At 39.2% G+C, this 16,514-nt stretch overlaps 1 protein-coding gene across 1 annotated transcript in view; it reads left to right on the forward strand.

Moving 5' to 3' along the window:
- LOC125159861 (ankyrin repeat domain-containing protein 26-like) overlaps positions 1–16,514 on the forward strand; it is a gene marked incomplete at its 3' end in the record, with an annotated part of 47,403 nt that overhangs the window by 10,646 nt on the left and 20,243 nt on the right. The window contains exons 2-4 of the mRNA XM_047848524.1: positions 345–415; positions 7,218–7,254; positions 12,625–12,697. Coding sequence (XP_047704480.1) covers positions 382–415; positions 7,218–7,254; positions 12,625–12,697 — 144 coding nt within the window. The remainder of the gene's footprint in view (positions 1–344; positions 416–7,217; positions 7,255–12,624; positions 12,698–16,514) is intronic.

Below are 16,514 nucleotides of genomic sequence, written 5' to 3' on the forward strand. Positions count from 1 at the left end.
ACAGAGCCCGATGTGGGGCTCAAAGCCATAAACCGTGAGATCATGACCTGAGCTAAAGTTGGATGCTTAATTACCCAGGTGACCCTGGCAAACTAGTTCTAATTTACTAAGCTAGAATGCCCTCAATTCATGTCTGGTTCATCTTCCTGTTTTTTTTCTTCTTTAAGTACAGACTTAATGAAAAGCTTCTAGAACGTACAAATTTGAAGTATATGGGGTAATTAAAGTTTTGATATTTGCTCTGATATTATTTGAAATACTCTAAGAATTTGATTTATTTGGTCAATGTTTTTCATATCAGCGTTAAGATAGTAATATTATTTATCACCCTTTTTTATACATAGCAATTACGAAATAATTTGCCGACATAAAGAAGAAATCATGCTTAAAAATTCTTTGCAAAACAGCAATCCTGGTAAGACTTTACATAGTGAATTGCTCTTGGTGGTCCTAACATAAGTAAAGTCAGAGTAAGGGTGTTTTGATAATGAAAGAACAATGAAGAAAAGAACACCAATGTGTAAATTGCATGTATATTTTTTTCTTTCTTAATTTCTTTCTTTGTAGTCTAATGTTCAGAATTATTTAAGAAGTTAACTGTAGGTAATTGAAAATATGAGGCAGTATTATCTGAAAAGAAATTCATTATTTTAGTCATGACCCCTAAAATACCATGTGACATCTTTGTGTAATAAATACGAAAATGCTTTGTTAACTGTTTATTTAATTTTGAGAGAGAGAGAGAGAGAGAGAGAGAGAGCGAGCAGGAGAGGGACAGAGGAAGGTAGACAGAGGATCCAAAGCAGGCTCCACCACTGACAGCAGAGAGCCCAATGTGGGGCTCAAACTCGTGAGCTGCGAGGTCACAACCTGAGCCAAGGTCAGATGCTTCACCAACTGAGCCATCCAGGTGCCCAGAGGAAAAAAGATTGTTAAGTTAGTACGTTTTATGTTTCCTCCATAAACATATTATAACAAATTTCACTTGTTATAAAAATGGATCTTTTATAAAATGTTTACAAATGGAGTATATTTAGTGATTTGTCTCATTAAAAAATGAACCAGCCCTCAAACTGGGAATTCTACAGTACTTTTCTGGTACCATAAATAAATGGCAAATAATAAGAACTGCAAATCTTAGCTAGTGTGCAGCACTGCCAATGAGATTGTTTTTTACAGATAGCTTCCAGGAGTACCGAAGAAAAGCAATGCCTTGTTGAGAGGCATAGGTTATTTCACATATTGTCTCAACAAGGTCTCACCATTATCAACTTCACTCCTCATAAATCAAGACAGAATGAGAGGGGCGCTTGGGTGGCTGCGTCGGTTAAATGTCCAACTCTTGATTTCAGCTCAGGTCATCATCATCTCACAGTTGGTGAGTTGGAGTCCTGTGTCAGACTTCTCTGTCGGGCTCTTTGCTGACAGCTCAGAGCCTGTGTGGCATTTTCCCTTTTCCTTCTCTCTCTGCCCCTCCCCTGTACATGCATGCTCTTTATCTCTCAAAAAAATAAACATTTAAAAACAACAACAACAAATCCAGAATGAGATATGTTGACTTCATTAGAACAATGTTTTCTTCTGTTTGTTGAAGAATTGTCGTGACACTGTAATTTTGTTAGAATAAGATACTCTGTTGCCATTAGTCAAAATTTTATCTTCATAAGTATTCAAATAGGGCAACTTGGGCTCCAGAAATTATAATAACAGCACAAAGATGTTTCACAATCACACACACACACACACACACACACACACACACACACACACATGCTACTGTTGCTCCCTAGTGGTGGCACCTAGTGCACTGTACAATCTGAAAAGTAGGAAGAAAGCTTTAACTTGGCAGACTGTTACCAAAGAACTTCTGTAGCTTAGTTTTGGAAGTTACAGGAAAGGCAAAGATAGAACAGACAGTGTTTTGATCATTAAGCTGCTCATAACAGAATAGAGCTGTCCCTGTGGTTTTTGAAACAGAAAAGTTTCTGTGGTTTTTAAAAATAATTTTCAAAGGAATCATTTTTATTCATGTCCATTTGTTCACTTCACAAGTAACTCTTAAGTGCCTGTTAGCTACTAAGTTGTATCCTATTGTTGTAGAATACAAACATCCAAAAACCAGTCTCTGCACCCCAGGAGTTGTTGTTACCACTGCCATTTGTATTATTTACTCTATTTAGTGCTTACTAGGTGCCAGAGTCTCGTAGAGCTTATAATTATCATTGTTATTTTGTATTGGCATTTGTTCCAGTTACCGTAAGTTCCCGGTGAGGAATCCGAGTTTTCAAGGACTGGGTAGAATCTACGGTAAGCATGCAGAGTGAGGAGTTCAGTTTGCCAGGTAGAGAGGCAGAAGGACCAACATTTGTATGTTTGACAATGTTTGTAAACTATCACGATTACGTGATTGGCGGAGTACACAGCAGTGCAGAGGCGAAGGTGTACGAGTGAACTTAGCAGGATTTATGAGCAGTTGGGTTTTGCTGGTAGAAAACGTGTGCTATGGGAATGGTTGGGAATGAGGTGAATACCTAGGTAAGACAAGCTTATGGAAGTTTCTTAGTGCTATAGAAAGGAGTAGATCTTCCCCGATAGGCCTTGGGAAATTTCTCTGGTAGAATGCTTTTAGCGGCAAATAATAGGTGACTTCTAACAGTGACTAAAACTGCAGGAACCAGAAATGATTTGATGGTTCAGTGATGTCATCAGGATCCCAGTCGTCTCTTGTTCAGTTTTGGAGTTGGTGGTATTTTTATTTCTCCTTTCCGGGGTGGCTACTTAGCAACAGCTCCAGGTATCATATTCTCACATGGCAACATCCAGTGGGTGGGAAGGACTGCTTTTCTTTAGGTGTTTCTTTTCACTAGGAAAAGGCTTGCAGTAGACTTCCTCTAACATTTTAAAGACTAGGTTACATCACATACTCATTCCTAAACTGTTCCCTGGTAAATCAGGTTCTGTGATTGGCTTAGAATAATCCTTTCTCTTTTTGAAGCGGGGTGAGGCCACCTTCTCTGTGTATGGAGACAATAAATATCCAAATAAAGTTGTGATTCTCTAGCAAGAATGAAGAATATGGAATGGCTCTTAGGGAGGGAGCCAGCAGTATTTGATGCAGGGATTTTGGAGAATTTGAAGCAGAAGACTAATAAGATTAGATTTGAGTTAGGACACTCTGGTTATGGCATAAAATACAGATCACCAAGCCTTTTTCCTAAAGAGCCAGTGAATATTTTAGGTGATGTGGTTTCTCAGCTCTGCCCTTGTAGTGTGAAAGCAGCTATAGCAATATGTAAGTGAAGACATGGGGCTATGCCCCAATAAAACATTATTTACAGAATCAGATGGCAGGTTGGATTTGGCCTGTGGCCGTAGCTTGCTGAACCCTAATATGGAGGATAGGTTATAGGAAACCACATAAAGAGACTGGGAGGCAAAGGAAGCTCTTGTTTTGTTAGCCTAGTATTAGTCCATTGTGAAACTTTCAGGTGTGTAGATTGAAAACGTCAGGGGGTTGAATTTATTCCATTAATATTTTTTTCAGGGTCTTGTGTCTTTCTCATTTATTTTGCTTATTTTTTATTCATTTAAGAAATAACAATAATATTTGGTGGCTTTTTTTTTTCCCTCCGAAAATCATCAGTTAAGAACTCATGTTTGACTAGGGCACAGGCAGGGAAAAGATAAAGCAGAGACCGAAACAGTATAGTTAATACAAATTTGTGATTCCTGAATATGAAAAGTTAGGGGGTGAGAGAGAACTCTCAGAAGACTCAGAAGTTTCCAGGTTGTGTGCCAGCATTTATATTGGACATGAAAAATGTGTAGGACTTTATCAGATGAACAGAGGAGAGCAGCCGGAATGAGGACACAATAATTATGACTTTTTGATTATTTTGGCAATGACTGCCTTTAATAGGTGTACTATATTTTTAATTGTCTAAGAAATTAAGGAAAAGAAACAAATAAAAAACTATAATCAGTAGTATGTTTTTATACTAGGTCTGATAGTTCTGTTTTTTCTAGAACAATCCTTGTTACTTCTTTTGATTCCTATCTGCCAGAAAAATGAATTAAGTCCTAGTGTGTGGGAGAAAGTTAACTGATTTTTCATATTTGAGAGGAACTTGTGTATGGTAGAACATAGCAGCAACCACCAGGATTCTCTCTTTTTTTTTTTTTTCTGAGTAAAATAGGATTGTTGCTTGTTTCACACTTTCTGACATCATGATTTCATCTATTCCTTTTAAACCTTTCTTCAAAAGGATGTATAGGAATGTAGGAATTTTCCAGGCAAATACCAAGAAAAAGAGATTCCAGGAAAGGTATTCTGTGACATAACCTTCTGACTGTAACCACGTGTATGACATCAACCCAAATAATAAAAATTTCATATAATGCAGTTGTGATAGAGGCACCACAACGACACCCAGATTTGATTATTCACTTTAAGATCTCACAGGACTCAGCATATAGTTGTTGCCTATGGTTTGTTATGGGGACAGGCTAGAAACGCCAATCAGCACAGAGAAAAGGTGCATGGGGTGAAGTCCAGAGTAGACCAAGCACGACTTCCAGTAATCCTATCTTTATGGAGTTAGCAGGATGTGCTTAATTCCTCCAGCATGAAATTAGGACAGCACAAGTGAAATGTTGTCTGCCAGTACAAGGCTTATGGATACTCAGTGCCCGAGGTTTTCATCAAATGCTAATCACATAGGCATCTTCTCCTTAGCATGTCCCAAAATTCCAGGTTTCCAAAAAGAAATCAAGTGTACGGCCTTAAACACACTGATTTTACCAACACTTAGGCACAGTGAGCTTCTCTTACCAAGCTAGGGAATGGTGGAAACCTTCCTTAAATCCAAGATCCCAGGGAACCACCAAGGGCCAGTAATTCAAGTAGGATATTCTGAGAGTAGCCATCTTTGGCCTGCTGGATGAAACCTTTTCTGCATAGGAATTACAGCCCTCAATTCATTTTTGGTGCTGTCTTAAAATTTTATTTTAATAGCAAGTAATATGATGGTTACCATGGTACTGGTTTCAGTTTCATCATCCATATGAAGTAGGTATCTGTACAAAAAAGACTAGGGCAATATTAGGTCATTATCATCTTTTTTTTATGTGATTAAGCTTTCATTATGATTCTTAGATACTATCAGCATAATGATTTTTTATTTAAAATTAGAATAAAATCTCAATTATATGGAAAACCCAGGTTTGATTCATATAGTGCTGAATCCCTGTTTATAGTTATATTTGGTCATATTCATCAATTGTTTTCTTGCCTAAGTATACAAGTAACTTGTATTTTTGTGTTTTGTTTTATGTATTTTCATATACTTCCATATGGGAGACAGTACCCCTATTGTGTTACTTTGATCTCTATCTTAATGTTCAAGGTGACTGTATCATGGTTAATATATGCTAAGAGTAGCTTCAATGGATACCATGTTTGGTTGTTGTACTTTGTTTGATTGTTTTTTACATTTAATGAGCCTTCTTTTTTCAGCAGCTTTAAGTTCACAGCAAAATATAATAGAAAGCACAGAGAGTCTCCATATACCATACCATGCACCCGTACACACCTAGCCCCCCTGTTGTTAACATCTTGCACGACAGTGGTCCGTTTTTGTAGTAATTTTTTTTCAGATCCTTTGTTCAGTTTTGAGTGACAGAGCATGTATGCGTGTGAGCAGCCAAGGGGCAGAGGGAGAGCGGGGAAAGAATCCTGTGCTGTCAGCACAGAGCCTGATGCAGGACTTGATCCCATGAACAGTGAGATCATGACCTGAGCTCAAATCCAGACATGGACGCTGAACCAATTGAGCCACCCAGGCACCCTGACAAGAGTGGTGCATTGTATATGGACACTAACTCATCATTTTCAGGCAAAGTCTCTAATTTGCATTAGTGTTCAGCCTTGGTGTTATACATTCTATGAGTTTTAACAAATGTGTAATGATGTGAATCCACCTTTGTCGTATCGTGTGAAAGAGTTTCACTGCCTTAAAAGTTCTCTGTGCTTGGGCGCCTGGGTGGCTCAGTCGGTTAAGTGTCCGACTTCGGCTCAGGTCATGATCTTGTGGTTCACGAGTTCGAGACCCGCGTCAGGCTCTGGAATGACAGATCGGAGCCTGGAGCCTGCTTCCGATTATGTGTCTCCCTCTCTCTCTGACCCTCCCCCCATTCATGTTCTGTCTCTAAAATAAATAAACGTTAAAAAATTTTTAAAAATAGTCCTCTGGGATGAGCCCCTTTTTCCCTACATTCACCCCAACCCTTACCTCCATAGTCTTGCTCTTTCCAGAGTGTCATATAGTAACAATCATACTGTGGATATCATTGAATGTTTAGAAAATTAAATTTCCCCACTAATTGAATGTAGGCATTCAAGATATTCTTTGCCCTTTGTTTTGTTTTGTTGCTCATCAGTAGAGGATCTGATGACATATGCCTTCCATGAAAAAAGCATGATTTCTCTAGATGTGTGTCACCTAATGGGGAGGGTTGAGGAAAATGACATCATGAGCCACTACATAGCACTAACATTGGGACCATCCTCTGTGATGTTCAGTAGGCCTAGATAGACTCTCTAGCAATGGAAGGAGACAGTCTCGAGAAGTTAGAACTTTATCAAATTGGAATGCCAAATTCTTCCTACTTACCTTGCCATTGGCAATAAGGCCAGGGAGAGTCTGTTTGCTATGATTTGGCCATGCTGCAAAGTACAATAGCTATGGAGCACATTTGTGAGGTGTTACATCCTAAAACTGAACAGTCTCTACTAAATGGCTGGGGAAGTTCTGTGTTACAGCAAAATAAAAAAACTCTCTTTTAACTTCTCTAGGAGTGGAAGTCCAGAAAAATCATGGTAGTTGCAGTTTGAAATTGTCAGCTTGTGATAATCATTCTCCTAATGACACCATTTACCTCCAGTGTCATAGAGTCGGTCAGTGATGGCCATTGTAAACATCAGTTCACCTGTAGGTGTCAAATTCCGTAAAACCCATTCTTGCTTTTGGTCAATATAGAGGAGAAAGTAAGATTTCTTAGTGCTTTAAGCCTACGAATGGTATAATTACCACTCAGTGTAGTGTGGTTTCCAGGTGTGGTCCCAAAGCAATACTTTTTAACAAATCATAAGCCGTACACTTGTAATTTCCTCTATTTTTCGATTGTTGATTTAACATGTATTTTGCTTTCTTCTTTAGGATCAGATAAGAATGCTGAGGAAGACTCTATAACCAGGTATGATTTTTATGGATTTGTAAAAATGACATTTGCTGGGGTACCCGGGTGGCTCAGTCAGTTAAGATTGTGACTCTTGATTCAACTCAGGTTTGTGAGTTCAAGCCCCACGTCGGGTTTTGCGCTGACAGCCTCCTTGGGATGTCTTTCCCGATTTCTGTGTGCACTCACTCTCAAAGTATAAAGGAATGAAATGAAATGAAATGGAAAATGAAAGGAAAGGAAGTGAAATGAATGAACTGAAAATTATGTGTTTCCTAAGGGAACACAGAGAACAAAAGCAGTTGTTGTGTGTTCTACCCTGGACAAGACACTATATCCTATGCATAACATCTGTTAAGTTATATAGGCATTGCATAGCTTTGCAAAATAGCTGTGTTGTTGTAGCCTAATTTTTATTAGTTTGGCAACTGTGGTTCAGGGAGGTTGATGACTCGACCCTGATTCCATAGTTAATGGGTAGCTGAGGGGCTTGCCCGTCAGCCTGTGTAGCTTCCACATCCATTCTCTGGTTCCTCAGCAGCACTGAGATGAAGATACAGGTCCTAGGGCAGATCAACTCAGAATGTCAAAGGTAATCATGTCAGAACTCTAATTTAGGGTTTTCTTAAGAAACCAGGTTAATGCAAGCATTTGCCCTTATATATTTGAGCACTAGTGCTAACAAAATAATTAGGAAGTGGTAACTAGTCCCTTGTTTTTACCATCCGAGATTAGGGTGGATGTCAGCTATAGCCATGGTGTCACAGCTTTTACATAATAAGCAAGATGTCGTCAGGCAGCTCCTTAGATGTGGTGATATCTCCTCTTCTTGAGACAAATGAGTTTTCTGTAAGGGAAGGATATCTGGGTGTAGACCATGTTATGTTAATTAAATTCAGTCTCTATCTCAAGGATATTGCTAGGGTATTTCGAGGATTCTCTGTTGCCTAAGTTCCCAGTCTGGTTTCTCTTTGGACTAGTACCCTTGACTAGTTGTAGGAAGCTTTTTCTTTTTTTGGAGATTTTTTCCCCATGACATTTATGTACTGTGTTTTTGCCTTTTTACTTTCTTCTCTGGGTTTCTTGGTATTTCTTTTTTTCTCCATTAATATTTCCCCTTCTGCCAGCTAAGGACTCTCCATTTTTTCAGAGGCCAAATCAAAAGTACTTAGAGTCTCAAGGTTTAGGGAACCTCAGAAATTACTTCATCAAAATACCCTCTGGTAATTCAACCTCTGTTTAACCTCCTTGCCGAATGGTTACTTACATGGACAGTTTGAAACTCGAAAGAGATTGAAGTGACCTAGTGGGATATGATAAGTGACAGAAATGAGATTTAAATTCGGGTTCTTTTCTTTCTTTCTTTCTTTCTTTCTTTCTTTCTTTCTTTCTTTCTTCTTTCTTTCTTTCTTTCTTTCTTTCTTTCATTTCTTTCTTTGTTTTTTGTCTTCATCTTGCAGACAAATATTTTAATAATAGAAATCTGGGGAGTGGGTCTAATGAATACAATGAAGGAGGGTAAGACTCGAATTAGCAGAGGAGACCAGGTTACAAGAAGAACAACACTGAGTTGGATAGGAACAAGAGTTATAGGAAAGATGTCAGAATATGGAGGGTTATGCCAAGTGAGATAAAGGTGAATGACAGGAATGAAGGACCCAGGATTCGGGGAGTTGTTTAGAAAGGCTTATTCAAATAGAGAGGTCAAGAGGGTCGTGACCAGGTTTCTGCTTTTGTGTGTTTTGGTTTCATCGAAGGTGCGAGCATACCTCAGATTTTCTGATGAGAGAGATTAAAAATCATTTGAGCTGCTAGGAAAAGTCTGTTTACAGCAAATAGAGATATGATATCATCGACGTCCACCCCAACTTACGGGGGATGGCTTAGATCCTCTCAAAGAATTGGGGGTGGGGGGTGAAGATTCTGGACTACAGAGATGTATGGCCCAAGGCAAGCTGTCTCCTCACTCCACCTCTTTTCCTAAATCTGTGATGCCCTTCCCATGTACTTGTAGGGCTGGGCAGGGGTAGGACTGACTTACCAAATCAGTAAGGGAGCTTCATCTGGATCCGTGATAACATGCCTAGGTTGAGGTGACTGTGTGGATGACTGAGACTCCCAATTTGCTTGTTCTCCAGGAGCAGGACATGGCTCCTACCCTCGGTCATTTGAGCCCATCCTTGTTGTAGGACTGTATGGTTTCATAGGCTAAAGATCGAAAGTTTGGGCAATGCCACAGAACCGTGCCGAAGAGTGATGTAGGAGTGGGAGCTCATAGGGAAGAAAATATTCAGGCAGCCTATAGAGAAATAGAGGCACAACTACCAGGACCGTTTTGATCACAGTCTCTCTCCTTGGGTAGATAAATGCCCCTGAAGGCTTGGAATGTCTTTCTAGTTATTATGGACCTAAATAAGGCAAGACCAGTGTGGGAACAAAGTTGGCCTTGGGAACTTTTAATATTTTAATCTCTAGTTAGTATGACCACGCATAACATAGAAACCTAAACTTTGATACATTTACTTAAACAGAGGTCTACCTCACACACAATGTAATATGTGATGCGACAACTCTGGTGGTCCACCATGCTCGCCATAAGTGTAGCACCCATCTGGTAGAGTGTGATGCTATTACGATACCACTGACTAGATTCCCAATGCTGTACCTTTGAGCCTTGTGATTTATTTATTCTATAACTGGAACCCTGAACTTCCCTCTCCCCTTCACCCATTTTGTCCATCCCCCCACCTCCCCTCCCTTCTGGCAAGAGTCAATTCTCTGCTTTTATGGGGCTGTTTCTGCTTTTTATCTGTTCATATATTCCCCAATTTACATTCTACACAGAAGTGAAATCATACAGGATTTGTCTTTATCTGTCTGACTTATTTCACTTAGCCTCAAACCATCTAGGTATATCCATCATGTTGCAGATCTCATTCTCTTCTATAGCTGCGTAATATTTCATTGTGTGTGTGTGTGTGTGTGTGTGTGTGTGTGTGTGTGTGTATGTGTGTGTGGTCTCTTCATGTATTGGTGGACACTTGGGTTGCTTCCATATCTTGTCTCTTGTAAATAATGCTATAATAAAGATAGGGGTGCATATATCTTTTCAAATTAGCATTTCCATTTCCCTTGGATAAATAAATACCCAGTAGTGGAATCACTGGATCCTATGGTATCTGTGTTTTTAATTTGTTGAGGCCCCTCCATACTGGCTTTCACTGTGGCGATACCAATTTACATCCCATGACCGGTGCACAAGGGTTGTTTTTTCTCCACACCCCGAGCAACCCTTGTTGTTTCCTGTGTGTTGAAACTGAGCCATTCTGACAGATGTGAGGTGAGAAGTCATTGTGGTAACGTTTATCCATTTAATATTCAACTATTTCAGAGCATTCCCTGCTTGTCATACTTGGTTATGGAAACTCAGACCGGGTCTTTCCTGGAGATTCCACAGGTTAGCAGAGGTGGAGTCAAAATAGAGAACTGAAAAATTTTTTAAAACAGGGTCCAAATTGTGAAAGACCTGTACTCTGGAAACCGTAAAACACTGATGAAAGAAATTGAAGGTGACAGAAAGAAAGAGAAAGACATCTGATGCTCACAGATGGGAAGAATACATATTTTTAAAGTGTCTACACTACCCAAAGCCATCTACAGATGTCATGCAATCCCTGTCACCATACCAACAGCATTTGTCACAGAGCTAGACAAACAAGCCTACACGTTGTATAGAACCACAAAAGACCTTGAACGGCCAAAGAAATATTGAAAACGAGGAACCCTGTAGGTATCGCAATCTCAGCTTTCAAGTTCTATTCCAAACCTGTAGTAATCCAAACAGTATGGTGGGTACTGGCATACAAAATAGCCTCATAGATCAGTGGACTAGAACCGCAAACCCAGACATCAATCCACCACTGTATGGTCAGTTCATCTTCCACAAAGAGGAAAGACTATCCAGTGGGAAAAAGGCAGTCTCTTCACCAAATGGTGTTGGGTAAACCGGACAAGCCACATTCAAAAGAATGAATCTGGGCCAATTTCTGTACCATACACAAATAACCTCAAAATGAATTACAGACCTAAGTGTGAGACTTGAAACCATAAAAAAAAAATCGTTGAAGGGAGCACAGGCCGTCATTTCTCTGACTTTGGCTGTAGCAACATTTTACTAGATATGTATCCTGAGCCAAGGGAAATAAAGCAAGAATAAACTATGGGGACTACATTAACCTACAAAGCTTTTGCACAGTGAAGGAAACCATCAAAACTAAAAGGCATCCTCTGGGATGGGAGAACATATTTGCAAATGTTTTGCAAATCCAGTAAAGGGTTAGTATCCACAAAGGATAAAAAATTGATACGAGTAAGTATCCACCCCTCCAAAAAAGCCCAGTTTAAAAATGAGCAGAAGACATAACCAGACATTTTTCCAAAGACAATATACAGATGGTCAACAGACACATGAAAAAATGCTCCCCAAAAGAACAATGAGATATCACGTCACACCTGTCAGAATGGCTACACTCCAAGACACAAGAAGCATGTGCTTGCGAGGATGTGGAGACAAAGGAAACCTCTTGCACTGTTGGTGAAAATGCAAATGCAGCCCCTGTGGAAAACAGTATGGAGGTTTCTCAAAAAATTAATAACAGAACTCTCCTATGAACCAGTAACTACTGGATACTACCCAAGATAATACAAAAACACAAATTCCATGGGACACATGCACCTCTGTGTTTATTTCAGCATTATTTCCTATAGCCAGCGCAAGCGTCCATGGACAAATTAATGAACGAAGAAGTCCTATATGTATGTATGTGTGTGGATATGTACACACACACACACACACACACACACACACACACACTCGAATATTAGTCAACCATGAAACAATGAAATCTTGCCATTTCAATGCCCTGGATGGAGACTGAGAGTAGTATGTTAAGGAAAATCAGGGAAAGCCAAATACCATGTGATGCTAATCATGAGCACTTAAGAAACAAGAAATGAGCAAAGGGATAAAAAAAAGGGAGAGACAAACTAAGAAATAGGCTCTTACTGCTGAGAACAAACAGATGGTTCCCAGAGAGGAGGTTAGTGGTGTGAGGGCTGAAAGAGGTGATGGGGATGAAGGAGTGCCCTTGTCATGATGAGCACGGGGTGAGTATGGAGTTGGTGAATCAATATATTAATAAACTAATATAACACAGGATGCTATTATTACTGGAATTAAAATAAAACTTAATGAAAAAACCAGAGGACAACTTTTAATGATACCAAGAATCGTGGTTTAATAAACAGATAGCTGATCTTTCACTTAACTTTTTAAATTTTCTTTTCAAATAAATTAACATGTTTTTGTTGTATATTTTTGCTCTAAAGGCTATCTAACAAACCTGGTCCTGATGATTCATGGCCTACATCATCTAGCCAAGTCTTACATTTTGGTACCAAGGTAAAGTACCCTCCTGTGAAACTCACTTTCCTGCTCTGAATTGAGTTTTCTCCCTTATTTACTCTGAACATTTAAGAGGAGCCTGTGTATCATCATTTTATGTGTGTCATGGAAAGTGAGCAAGAAAAACACCACTATACAGATACATGACGTGTTGAATGATTTGTTTTGTTTTCTTTTCTTTTCTTTTGTTGTACTTTGGTAAATCCTACAGGTGGAGGCTGATAAAAGAATGGGCTGGAAAATATATAATGACCGTCAAATTATATCGGGAAAAGCTTTCCCATCATGGAGGCAATATGACATTGCTTAAGGATAAGCATTCTTACTGTGATAGTAACATGACTGATAATACTCATGCCTAAATAAACCTGATTGGGTCCAAGTATCTATTGTAGGTTGCTCCCCGCCCCGGGCAAGTTAAATTTTGGTGAGATACAGGATTTTCCTTTGGCTCTATCCTTTGTTCTACATTTAGACTAAAATCATGTTAGAAAATGTAGAAATTTAGGTGTTTACAGTATTTCTCAACATTTACGTTACAAAGGTGTTCCCCTGTAGTTTTTGAAATAACTCCATGAAGAGTAAGTTAAAATGGTGCATCTCCCCGAAGAATACGTATTTTGCTGAAAAGAGTAGCTCTATGTGCAGAGGCTCTTCATAGCCAAGTTGTCAAATTTCTAATTTCAGAAATCTTTCCTATTCTAGCTTTGAAAACGATCTCCTCCTTGTCCTTGTGTCAGATTCTAAAATTCAAAGTTTCAGACATGTGATATTTATTTCAGTATTCATTTCAAAGCCCCTAAATCTTGATAAGCTCCTGGAGGTTAGGAAAGACACTTGTTTGACTCCTGGAGCTGCTAGAATAAAGGCTTGCTTGGAAGAAGCAATGTCATGGTTTTTGAATGTGAATAAATGAGTAGGGAAATGGAATTGCGTAGAATGGAGTTTGAAAGGTAACAAAATACGCATGGTACATCACAATTAAATATGTGAATTTAAAAAGTCAGGCTTCAGTTTATATTCCGTTTTAGTGTTTAACATGTATACACGCAAATGAATTCTATTGAGGAAATCAGGAGTTACATAAGAAAGAAGGTTAGAGTATATTTTTAGTATCCTCCCATTGTGAGCTTAGAATTGCAGAGAAAAAGTCCTCAGCCTTTGTTTGTGTAACTCCAACTGTGTCCCATTACATACATCCTTCGAAGGTTCCCATTTCTTCCTAGAATTCTCATTCCCAATTCTTTCTCCATAGTGAATGTTGATGTGTTAGGAACCTCTCTGTTTCCGTTCTTTTCTTAGTCTAGTAATAATTTCTAGCTTTTCGGAAGCGATAGATGCCAGGATTTGAACAATTTATTTATACTGAAAAAAATTAAATTCTTCATTACAGTATTTATAACCAGATAACTGTAGAGTGATAAGAGTCAGTATTATTAGGGATATACTGTGAATTGAAGCCTCTCTTTTACGTACATATTAGATAGATAGATAGATAGATAGATAGATAGATATAGATATAGATAGATATAGATAGACATAGATACAGATATATATATAATATACACATATATACGCATATACATTTACACTTATATATGCACACACTCACACACACATATATATATATACATATATATACACATACACACACATATATAAATATATATATATATAAATATATATATATACACATATTTGGAGACATATATCTTTACAAGGTTTAAAAGAGACTATTGTTCATAGTATATTCCCAATCCTACTTATGTACCTGGTGAAAAATGTATGTTGTTTCTACTTACCTTCCTTGGCTCACATTTTTCCTTTTCTTTTTTGTCTTAAGCTCATGCTTGAGTGATTGGTCACGTGTTATTTTTTTTTTTTCCTTTTTCCCTCTTCACCCCCCCATGCTTTTTACGGTATTTTTAAAAATTTTTTAGTTTGTTTATTTTTGAGACAGAGAGAGACACAGAGTGCAAGCGGGGTGGGGGCAGAGACAGAGGGAGACACAGAATCCAAAGCACGCTGCAGGCTCCGAGCTGTCAACACAGAGCTCAACGTGGGGCTGAAACCCACAAGCCGTGAGATCATGACTCATGAGCTGAAGGTGGATGCTGAACTGACTGTGCCACATACGTGTTCCCCGCACCAGGCTCTTTTTCAATCGTTTACGCCTACCCTAATCTGTCCTTGCAGAAACTATTTCTTTAGTGTCTGTTCTTTTAGTACATCACTTTCTGTCAACTCCATTGTCAGCATGTTGGTTATGGAATTCTACTGTCTGTGTGTGGTTTCCCTCCAGGACTCATTGCCCCACAAGGTTTATTATTCTTGTTTTTCTCTTTCTTGGAAGGAGCTGAGCTAAATGTTTTTGTAATGTTTGTATTTATCTTGGAAATGGAGGGAGAGAAAGAAAGAATGAGCAAGTGCTCGTTGTTGTGATCTGAAAATAGGCAAGGTATGATCTCAGTCCTTTTATACCTGTGGAGGGCTGTTTTGTGACCCAGGATGCCACTTGGAGACATTGGAGAATGTTCTATGTGCACTGAAGAAGAATGTGCATTCTACTGCTGTTGGATGAAAAGATCTAATATATCGGTGTTGATATCCATGCATATAAATGTATATATTGGGCCAATATATATCTATGTATATCTGAATACATCTGGTCCAATGACACATTGGATCTGTGTTTCCTTACTGATTTTCTGCCCTGATGACTCACCTATTGCCATGAGTGGAGTCTTAAAGTCGTCTACAATCATGGTATTTGTACGTATACATTTAATCATGTTTGTGATTAATCGAGTCATATGTGTGGGCGTTTCACTTTGGGGCCATAAACATTTGCAACTGTTAGCTCCTCTTGATGGATAGACTCCTTAGTTATGATCCAATGCCCTTCTGAATCTGTTACTACAGTCTCTGGTTTAAAACCTAGTCTTTCTGGTGGAAGTGTGGCGACTCCAGCTTTCTTTTGACTTCTGGTAGCATGACAGGTGGGTCCCCATAGCTTCACTTTGAATCTGGAGGTGTCCTGGGGTCTAACATCAGTGTCTTGCTGACAACATATAGATAGATCTTGTTCTTTGGTTTTGTTTTGTGTTTTATCCATTCTGATTCCCTGTGTCTTTTGATGGGGCATTGAGTCCATTCACATTCAGAGGGATGAGTTAAACATATGGATTTAGTGTCATTGTGTTATCTGAAGGTTTCATGTTTTTGGTGAGGCCTCTGGTCCTTTGTAGTCTCTGCTGCTTTCCACTCACAGACTCGCCCCCTAGGATCTCCTGCAGGGCTGGTTTAGTGGTCATGAACTCCATTAGGGTTTGTGTGTCTGGGAAAGCCTTTCTCCCTCTTTCTATTCTAAATGACAGCCTTGCTGGGGAAGGGATTCTTCACCGCAGATGTTCCCATTCAGCACACTGACCGTTTGCTACCCCTCCCTTCTGCCCTGCCAAGGTTCTTTGGACAGGTCTGCTGCTACCCTTATGTGTCTTCCCTTGTCGAATAAGACCCGTTTGTCCCTAGCTGCTTTCAGAATCCTCTCCTTATCTTTGTAGTTTTCCAGTTTCGCTATGGCATGTCGTGGTGTTGGCCTGGGTTTGTTGATTTGGAAAGGAATTCTTCTGTGCCGCCAGGACTTGCATACCCGTTTGCTTCCCCAGATGAGGGAAGCTCTCAGCTATACGTTGTTCAAAAAAACCTTCTCCCCCTTTCTCTCACTCTTCTTCTTCTGGGACTCCTAGGTTATGGCTAATATTTCATCTCACCGAATCACGTAGGTCTCTAGTACCTGCCTCATGATCTAGTC

This window comes from Prionailurus viverrinus, unplaced genomic scaffold, assembly GCF_022837055.1.
Source record: "Prionailurus viverrinus isolate Anna unplaced genomic scaffold, UM_Priviv_1.0 scaffold_73, whole genome shotgun sequence".
Lineage (NCBI taxonomy): Eukaryota > Metazoa > Chordata > Mammalia > Carnivora > Felidae > Prionailurus > Prionailurus viverrinus.